General features: G+C 45.3%; 5 protein-coding genes across 5 annotated transcripts; 1 reads left to right on the forward strand and 4 right to left on the reverse strand.

The window, feature by feature from the left end:
- Positions 1–271: 271 nt before the first annotated feature.
- LY89DRAFT_325938 (uncharacterized protein) lies at positions 272–1,508 on the forward strand. The gene is made up of 3 exons (XM_018206747.1): positions 272–536; positions 727–1,172; positions 1,238–1,508. Exons 1-3 carry the CDS (start codon positions 466–468, stop codon positions 1,405–1,407), a joined length of 687 nt encoding a protein of 228 aa, XP_018063113.1. The 5' UTR covers positions 272–465; the 3' UTR covers positions 1,408–1,508.
- On the reverse strand, positions 1,170–2,965 carry LY89DRAFT_690770 (S-adenosyl-L-methionine-dependent methyltransferase). The gene is made up of 10 exons (XM_018216164.1): positions 2,867–2,965; positions 2,766–2,806; positions 2,623–2,721; positions 2,530–2,571; positions 2,416–2,482; positions 2,326–2,366; positions 2,065–2,274; positions 1,672–2,008; positions 1,518–1,600; positions 1,170–1,446 (listed from the first exon to the last, which is right to left on the reverse strand). The coding sequence occupies exons 1-10, from the start codon at positions 2,942–2,944 to the stop codon at positions 1,410–1,412; spliced, it is 1,035 nt and encodes a 344-aa protein (XP_018063114.1). The 5' UTR covers positions 2,945–2,965; the 3' UTR covers positions 1,170–1,409.
- A 700-nt stretch (positions 2,966–3,665) lies between these two features.
- On the reverse strand, positions 3,666–4,194 carry LY89DRAFT_690772 (uncharacterized protein). Its single transcript, XM_018216165.1, has 3 exons — positions 3,913–4,194; positions 3,797–3,818; positions 3,666–3,746 (listed from the first exon to the last, which is right to left on the reverse strand). The coding sequence occupies exons 1-3, from the start codon at positions 4,178–4,180 to the stop codon at positions 3,719–3,721; spliced, it is 318 nt and encodes a 105-aa protein (XP_018063115.1). The 5' UTR covers positions 4,181–4,194; the 3' UTR covers positions 3,666–3,718.
- Positions 4,195–5,521: 1,327 nt separating this feature from the next.
- On the reverse strand, positions 5,522–5,908 carry LY89DRAFT_741600 (uncharacterized protein; the record flags this gene model as incomplete). The annotated part of the gene is made up of 1 exon (XM_018220728.1): positions 5,522–5,908. The coding sequence occupies one exon, from the start codon at positions 5,906–5,908 to the stop codon at positions 5,522–5,524; it is 387 nt and encodes a 128-aa protein (XP_018063116.1).
- A 1,725-nt stretch (positions 5,909–7,633) lies between these two features.
- On the reverse strand, positions 7,634–8,918 carry LY89DRAFT_764097 (uncharacterized protein; the record flags this gene model as incomplete). The annotated part of the gene is made up of 1 exon (XM_018221623.1): positions 7,634–8,918. The coding sequence occupies one exon, from the start codon at positions 8,916–8,918 to the stop codon at positions 7,734–7,736; it is 1,185 nt and encodes a 394-aa protein (XP_018063117.1). The 3' UTR covers positions 7,634–7,733.
- Between the last annotated feature and the right edge of the window lie 560 nt (positions 8,919–9,478).

A 9,478-nucleotide genomic window follows, 5' to 3' on the forward strand; every position in this document is an offset into this window, starting at 1 on the left:
CTTTCCAGGGGTAGCTCAATTTACCCCTCTGCATGCTTATCTCCAGTGAATGGGGAAAATGCAATTCTTTATCTTTCGCAAAGTCGCCCGCATGTGTTGCCGGGCGGCCCGGGCCATTGTGGCTTCGGAAAGCACGGCAATTGACACAAGGCTTGAAAACACCTCACATGGAGGAATTCCACACCAACTACATGTGGATCTACGAACATACTTCTAAATGCAGCCACAGAAGTCCCTGCATATGCAACATAAGCCTTACAAATATGCATTTCACGGGACGGGAAAGTCCAATATGGATAATAATACGGTCAAGACCCAAATAAACATAATATATGGAAAGATGTTCCCTGGCTCCCAATCAGAGACACCTGATATGGTGACGTGTTTCTCATGATCTCAATGGTTCCCAAGAACAGAATATACCGGTAGTCACCACTTACCAATGTTTAGGGCTCCATCCGGCACATGGTTCTCAGCACCGGAAAATGTATTCGAATATCACCGCACAGAAACGAATATGCTATGCCACTTCACAGGTATGTCTCTTCATGGAAATCCGTACGAACGACATATCAGCGTGATTCCAATATGATGATACGGATATAAGAGGCGGGATTCTCGATCTTCAGTATTAAACATTGGGCTACTGCAGGGTCCCGCGGGAGGCGGTCACGCTAGAGACCGATCATCACACGATCGCCATGCACATAATTAACGCATATGCAGTCGTCATTGGCTGGCTCGAGCTCTTCTTCATTATCTTATCTTTCCTTTTCTGACCTACGATCATAAGTTCAGAGTCAAATCCGTCCGCTTCTTCAACGGCTGGGGAGCTTCCGAAGCCTGCACTGTCGCGGAACTGACGCCTGAGTGTCCATACCCTCAAAACATTGGTACACCGGTCAACTGTGCTGTTAAGATTATAAAGCCCCAGAGCCCCCAAAATATTGTCCCAATTGGGGCCAGGAGAGAGAATTTGATTGAAGGCTCAGGTGTGGCTCGGGGTTATCTTAATGTCAATGCCAAGAGTGTGGCATCCTTTATTTCGCCACCTTCATTGGCATCATCTTGCGAGAGGGTAGCGACACGTTTCTACTACCCTGGAGACCCAGATGCTTTTGCAGAAATTGCCTATTTGGTGGGGCTTCTGGAGTGGTTTGCAGTTTTTCGAGGTAATTCTCTTAGATCATAATCATTTCTTTCAATTGTCGGAGCTGCAAGCTTAAGTAGAATTAAGGTCAACGCTCTACCATTATAACTTTGTCTTTGTTCATGATTGCTATCTCGACCGCGATTTCTCTTGCTACCGCAGATACTGACCTATCCGGAATCCAGCAAACCTTACAAGAAAGCATCCTTGACAGCGCCGCAGTTGAGGGTTCTCGAACACCGCTTCCAAGCATATAACTCTACGTAGCTAGTGGCTTCTGTCCATAGACAACGGTTCTTTGCAGGTATTAATGTTTGCGTTTTGCTTGTGTGTAGAAAAACAATTTGATGCAGCAGGAGACACTTACAGATTGCAGTAAGCATGGGTCTTCTTGTCCTTGAAAGCAGCTCTTAGCTGGCCAAAGAAAGCCTGGGCTTCGATGAAATCCCACTACACAATCAGTGTATCAGTAACAATCCACCAAAGAAGCCAATAGGTATCCTCTTTCGATGGCAACATACCTCTAAGACTCGAGTCAATAAGGCCATAGCATAGCCCTCCATTCCATCCTCGAAGTAGGCTCGGAACCACATTCCAATCTCCTTCAGCTTTGCATCAGCAGGCCACCTGCCAATGGGCATCTTATATTTCTTTTCTACAACGTTGATGAACCCCGCTTCTTCAATCCATGCTTCGGTGTTGTAAGCCGTTCTGTATGTCTTGCCAAGTTTGTCACCAGCTTCGAAGATGAGATCTCCCCATCTGTGGAAAGGAGACCCAGGTGTTACGGTGCCATCCTCAGATTTGGGATCTGGAGCAACTTCGTGATGTTCGATCCATCCACCTGGTTTGATTGTCCTTTGTGTTATCAGTGAGAGAAATCACATGACTGAGATGAGACTCGGAAGACTGACTTGAATGCTTCACGATAAACCTCGGTCCAGTCCGAGAACGAACCTAGCATAAATCTAAAGAACACAAAGTCCATACTCCCAGGAGTAAAAGTCCACAAGACAGAAGCATCGTCGATTTCGAATTTGCAATTGGGTGGAACGAAGGCTGGCTGTACAGGAGAGAGGTCTGTACCAACGACTTGAGCGGATTTATGCTGATCGGCCATGTCTCTGACCACTCAATTAACGCGGCTCTTGCAATATCCTGGAATAGGTACGAACATCGCCCAGATACCTGTTCCAGTTCCAACATCTAGGATTCTCTTCATTCAAGTCAACAATAGCACTTTGTTTATCAGAATGCACACTTACTTGCGGGTTTTCAGATATTGGAGCAAGGTGCAGTTCATTCTCAAGCAGAATAAGCATCATGTGGTGGCTATGATCACAATCAGAAGAGTTCTCGCTGGAATTTAGAGGTCATACCCCATGTCCTGAACGCTGAGTTGTTGTTCATCGTTGGGTTGCCTGTATCACTTTCGTTAGGTGATAGTGCAAGTCAAATAGGTAGTTACAAACATGTATAGTCCGTCTTTATATCCATGATAACGTCGTCCGTTTTCGAATCTGTATTTGGAGACACTTGACGACAAAGAAGTCGTGTCACTGGCATTGCCACTGTCGCGATCAGCACAGTAAGTAGAAAGCTTCGGAAGAGCTACTCTTCTGGGTCGTAAGCAGAGTCATTGTCCTCGTCGTCGCCCTGAAGGTATCAGCATGATCATTCTTCTCAATTCGCTTAAACCCCGAAAGACGTTCGTACCACTTCCATTGGCGCCACTATGGGATCAGCTACAGGAGCCCCTGCAGTCACTGGGTCTTGGACAGGTTCACTCGCCATACTGAGACAATGATGCAGGTCTCCTTGTAGCGAGAGAATGATCTGGACAGAACGATGTTCTTCTGTCGTGTGAGGGGAATCCCGGGAATGATGAATATGACAGCTGGAGGTGTGGGCTGAGACTCAACGAGCATGCAGCAAGCAAGGATCCAACAGAATAACCTGCGGCCGCTCTCGAGGATGCACCTCCGAGTGGTTGATCCTTCGGGATATTGTGACCATTCGGGACGTCTCCGCATTTGTGGTGACACGAACATTATCTATGATGATCGGGCCGAGAGCAAGGACAAAGACGTTTCCATGACAATTTTGAATTGTCTGAAGATGATACGGTTTCGGAGATATAAGATCGACATCTTTTCAATAGAGAAAAGAACTTGACAGAGGATTTAAGACCGATGTCTTTGACAGCGGGCCGTGCCGAGCACTAATCGAGGTGATTGACCGCTATTTTAGCGAGTGAACATTTATCCGAAGTTCGACATTTGATTATTTGAATATTTTATGATAAGTACAATTAGAATTGTAGACAACTCAATGTGACTTAATTATTCTGAAAATAATATTTAGTTGAATTTCATGTCGATATAATTCAATATTGTACCAAAAATATCGAAGTTTAATAACATGAAAAATTAAGTATCTTTCCCCTCCTATATATAGCATAAGATCAGCATCCTTAGCTTTCTCATTCAAGTCACAATTATCCCTCTTTTCATTACTCAACATGTACTTATATAAGTATAATTCCGATCTTCTAGGTTCACATTGTTATTAACGAAATAAACCATGCATTTTTATAGTAAGCATAAAAGTAGTAAAGTGTATATCGAGTTCTGAAACTATTTACAGGAGCAGACACTAGGATAAATAAGTGAGTGAAACTAGCCGACCCTTGAATTAAAGTTATAGCATCGAACAACAGTGCATACACGTGAAGTCAACTGATAATCGTTTTCACGAAGTAGGAAAATACCCAAGCGGTGTATACATATATCCTGGTTGATCAACGTTTGAGGTAGTCGTTGTAGTCGACGCCGTAATATACTGACCCGATGTCGAAGCGGAAGGCTGCTGGTATGGGGCCTGGGTCGCAGCATATTGGTAATTTGACGGAGCATAAGGGACCATTGTCGAAGGGGATGGATATGGTGCGTATGCACTTTGCGGAGGGTGAGTTCGTCTGACTGCCTTTGCATATTCTTGCACTGGCACGCCCGAGGCGAGTATAGACATCCCGCTGGGCCCCGTCAAGGTAGATGAGATTTGTTGAATCTGCCACACTTTCCGATTAAAGTTCTCTGTCAATGAACTCCATATCTGCGTAGCCTTCGACTCCTTGGGGCCCCCCTTTTGCACCTCTGCTGGAGCAAACACACTCCCAGTGACATCCTTATCCCGGACCATGATACCTAGCAAGATACCAAATATCTCCAATAGCCGCGCTTTGTATTGTTTCCTGTCGATCTCTTCTTTGTGATAAGCATTCTTCGCATTCCAAATGGCGAGATTAATCTCATATTTCATGGCCTCGTCATCTTTGTAGAGCTGGTCCCGCATTTCACCAATGCTCTTTTCGATGTCCTGGCATGACTCCTTTAGATCCGTATCCTATGAATTTATTCCATTAGCTCAGATAGCGGCTTCGGCAATTGACATGAATCACCTTGTTCCGATTCACAAGTTTCACTGTATTGTACACAGTGAAGACCGTAGCTGGCAAGGTTGCGCCGTAGGCAGTGGTCATACTTGCGATAGCGCTGCAAAATGCAGCTATTTTCTGGGAGTTGCTCTCGTCGGCCATATTGGCAATGTCCAAGATTGTCCAGAGAAAAGATCTGAATATTGAGGACTAGGCTATCTTACTTAATTGACAGGATATAAGTGCTTCTTTATCAAAGCACGTGCTATTCTCGTGTGGCGTTGGTCGCAGCCTTACCAACAGATTGGTAATCGCCTTGCATGGCGGTACAAGACAGCCAGAGGCTGAAAACCTTCTTCGTTGGTAGGTGAGGCACAGAAGATAAGTCGAAGTAGGAAGTCTTGGAAGTTCTTGTGACACTGGCCCCTTCATATTGGTGGATTCTGCCGTGATCAGCGGATTTTCCTATCCAGTGCTAAGAAACGGGGCGATGCAAAGTTGAAGGATGCGAGAGCCCATTTCCAATCAAAATATGTGAGGCAGACGTAGGGTTGAGGTGCGGGACAGCCTCAGCCTCACCGAGTAATGGCAGCCTTTTCACTGCGACAGCTGCCATTAACCTGAACCTGAAGTAATTGATTGCGAAGTATGTTGTTCTTTGGGTAACAAAGTTCCAAGCTGGTTTTATAGGCCTTCTCCAAGTCAACGTGGACATACATTCCATTCTTACCCAAGCACTGCTCACCTTTGATGCTCTAGGGCTTGATATTCGGTTATGCTTATCTTTGTCCACCTTCTGTGACATCCAGTTCCTGTGTCAAACTTTATACTGTGGCGTACTGAGAAGATGTTGTCTAAGACAAGTTGACATAAATCAAGTAGAGTGCTGTTCAGTTTTACTAGCTATGACAAATTAATAGCGGCGCCAAAAAGGCTCAATCAAACTCCCTTTTCAGTCCTATCTGCTTAGATCCCAATGGTGAAATGTTTGGAGACACAAAGTACTCTGGCAAAGGTTGCTTTCCAAGCTCCTCACGCTGTCGTTGCGCTTTCTCATCCTTAATGACTTCAACCTTGTCTCTCCTGTCAAGTCGTTGTTGATACCGTCTTTCCTCGTCGTATTTGTGATCTGCACCATTTGTGGGTGCCGTTGGCTCGCTTGAAGGCCTCGTTATCGTGCTGTCTAATGATACCTCAGCAACGATGATTTCGAGTGCAGCTGCAACTTTCTCGTGTTTTGGACATGGAATTCCACGCAGCTTGTATCTGCCTATAATCCATCCACTGCTATACTCTAAGCATGGTCCACTTCCGCCTTTCATATTGAGAACCGTTGTGCTGTAGTTGCTCCATTGAGTAGAAGAGTCCTTCTCTTTCTCGAGGATAGATATAGTCCACTTGCAGATTGTGTCTCTCGTAATTCTTGCATCCTCGGCTCTACAGACCGCACTAGTCTCTGCAATTAAACAATCCATCAAATTCCGCACCTCTTCATCATCAACAAGTCTACTGGAGAGCTCTTGGTATGTACACTGGAGCAACCCAGTCATCGATCCAAGGATATCAATGATTGCTGTCGACCGTAACGTAACGTAACGTAGAGGTGGTAACTTTTATCGATCGTTCTCGCATTCAAGGAAGGGATCTTGGATAAGGTCTTGGTAATGTAGTCATATGATGCATTTGGCTGTTGACCGTCTTGAGTCGAGACGGGTGGCATCATCAGCTCTCCCTTCCCAGAATAGTGAACCTCAAAGTTCTTTCCACTCAGGTGAGCTTTACTTGATTGCCGATGCTCTGTGATATGCTTATCAATTGATTTAGATGGCCTGAAGGTGTTTTTCGATAGATTGTGACAGCAAGACAGTTAGTTTTATAGATTTGCCGAAAGGAGATGATACATACGTCGATAGACCCCTGAACAATTGAGGACAGGTCTTGGGGTCTTTAAAAATTGTCTTTATCCAATATGGGATGATTCCAACAAGAGGCGAAATCAAAAACACCGTTGATTGCGGGCCTAGACGGTTTTTAATCGTATGGATTAGATCTGGCTTGAAAGTAGTACTATCAAGTTGAAGATAGGCTTTATACTTGGCAAAGTCGGCATGCCTTCGGTGACAACTTTGTCAGAAGAAAGTGACCCCGAAGCATGTTTGGATCGATTTTTGCGACGGCGGCGGCTTATTCTCTGGTACAAGGTACGTAGATCGGGAATTGGCTGTGGTACAACAGGGCTTTGACTTTCGGCACTTTCTTCTATGACTACTTCTGGCCTAGCAAAAGCCTCCAAAATGAATGTGTCTGCTGCTCGGGGCACGGGAGTTTAATTGTAGATTAGGTCTGTATTGAGAGCAGTCTCCATGTCGATACCTCTAGCGAGACGACGTTCTCCGGCTTCGATCAAATGTATAATTTTACCTCGCTCGTAAAATGCGTCGATCCTTTGGTTGAATGTCGTAAGCATCGTTACTGGAGATGGTCCTGGTTCTAATCGCAGCTTCGCAGCTAGAAACATACTGGCCCGATTCGTCCCCAGAAGATAAAACCTCCTGCGGTCGTCTTCAGTGATGCCGTGCTGATGTTGCGAGGCGAAACCCCGCTGCGGGGCACATGTCGTCCACTTGCTTTGGCCAACTCTCCGAAATAGTACACGACTGTGATTGATCATTGCTGTTGTTGGCATAATGTGTACGAGAAATTGCCTCGAATTCTCTGGAAGAAGAGTCGAAGTGAGGTCGGGGTCAGAACAGATGTATGGCGAAGCGCAAAGCCACCACAGCCAACCCAGCCACCGCAGGCACGTGTTCACAACTCACTACTGCTGCAAGGGGTAACGGAGATTGAGTAGCGGGACTTGGTCATCAAGAGCTCCCTTGAAGCATGGAAGCATGAGTAGATAAGGAGTTCAGGCAAGTCATTAGGTCACGGCAAAAGAGGTGACTTGTATTTGCGTACCAACCAAACTGTCACGATTTTAATATTTGATTTCATCACACAAAATAGATGTTGTTTGCAATTTAAATTATTTACAGAGAATTTCTCTGGCCTATTTTGCCGTACATTTCCCTACCTGTTCGGTTCGAATTCTGGAGAATGACAATGCGATGGATTGAGGGGTAATGGCGTGCGCCATAGTTATAGAGGTCAAATTGAAGTATGTTCAGCTAGCTTTGCTAAGGTAGTAGTATTTGTCCCACCAGAGACCTGCTCGATACCTGTGGATGCCAAGATGATGCGAATTTCAGGTGGAGCGGGAGGTTCGACCAATGCCTCTGTGCTGTTTGCTTCGTTACTATTGCAGAATTCTTTCATTCCACCGCAGATAGGTGACGAATCCGCTGGAAGGATTAAGTCACCTATAGCCTCTAGATGGTTGATTAGGCCACAGTAGAAGAATCGGTAGATCGTTGAGCAGTTTCCAAAGCCATCGTTAGTCAAATCTGGAGGGACTTGAGTAGAGTTGTTGCAGATGTCATCCAGGAGGACCCAACACGCTGACACCGCTGACGGCTGTATTGTGGACAAAGTAGATGTCGCTGTTACAGTGCTCAGTTGTGTGGTGGCTGTGGGTAGGGTGGTTTGTAAGGTTGAGATTTGGACGATAGTGGTTTGCTGGACGAGAGTCGAAACTGCCGTTACCGGCGGTAGTGTTACAGACTGTGTAAGAGTCATCGATAGTGTAATAGAGTCTGTAGTCGAGTACGTTGTCGATTCTGTAGTTGATACTGTGCTCAAGAGAGTGGTTGAGTCTGTTTGAGTGGAGACTGTTGTTACTGGTGGCAGTGTGAAGGATTCTACTAGTGTTGTCAACAGTGTCTTCGACAATGTAGTAGAAGCCGTGGTTGACAGCGTTGTTGATGCAGTCGATGTGTAAGTACTGAGGAAAGAAGTGGAGTCCGTGGAGTATACCGTCAATGTTGTATTTTGTGCTTTTGGTTGATCTTTCATTTGTTGCTTCAAGTTCGCGAATTTGACGCCGAAGACGGTTGCCACGGCAACAAGAGCTAGTGCTAGAAGGAAGACTAGAGAGAGTAGGTATGTTCTTATATCTTTCTTGGGCCTGTAGAAGTTGAAGTTAAATGGCTCTTCATAAGCTTGTACTTGTGGAGGTGGGACAGGAAGAGCAGCCGGTGACTGATTGACCAATCGGGGCAGCGATTGCATCTCGTATCCATCCTGCGTCCCGTAGTCAGGCGGTGAAATAGGAGCTGAATGAAGGTTCTTGCTCGCACCAGTAGTTGACGACTGTCCAGCAGTCATGTCAGCTTGTGGAGCGTATTCGGAAGCTCCTTCTTTAGACAAGGAATGAGTTTCTGAAGAATCTGCCATGATTGAAAAGCTCTAAAGTTCTTGAAGATGATAGAGTAGTCTTGGTGAAGTTTATTCCAGAAATTCGCTTAGGATATCGGGATTCTTGAGAATTTTGGGCTAAAGTGGAAGATTGATGATGAGCTTCAAGTCGACGCAAAAGCTTCTACTTACAAAGATGGGCGCAACCTATTTCTCTTGTTGTTCTAATTGTTCTCCCACTCTAAACTGTCCCAACAATGGCATTGTTTACTAAAAGGGTTTAGTGCCTTGTCTCAGGGCTTGGTGGTCATTGTCCTTTCCCTATTTGAGAACAATGTCTTCGCGAATAACAACAAGGAACTTTTTAGTTAGGACCATGTCCTTTATAGCAGATATAAACAGACCCTCGGCTACCTTGAGTTTCTTGAGCTTGTCCAGAACTACTCATGATTCGATGTCTTTGTTCTGGGTGCTGTCTGAAATCAGGTGAAACTTTTCCCCAAAAGTCAATCTCGCACTAGAAAAAGTAAAAGCTACTAACGAACATGGGGACAAAAGTCCGTGCGTTCAGGCTGTAGAACCTCGAAATTAAAACTCTT

The sequence above is a fragment of the Mollisia scopiformis genome (genome assembly GCF_001500285.1).
Source record: "Mollisia scopiformis unplaced genomic scaffold LY89scaffold_31, whole genome shotgun sequence".
In the NCBI taxonomy this organism is placed as follows: Eukaryota; Fungi; Ascomycota; class Leotiomycetes; order Helotiales; family Mollisiaceae; genus Mollisia; species Mollisia scopiformis.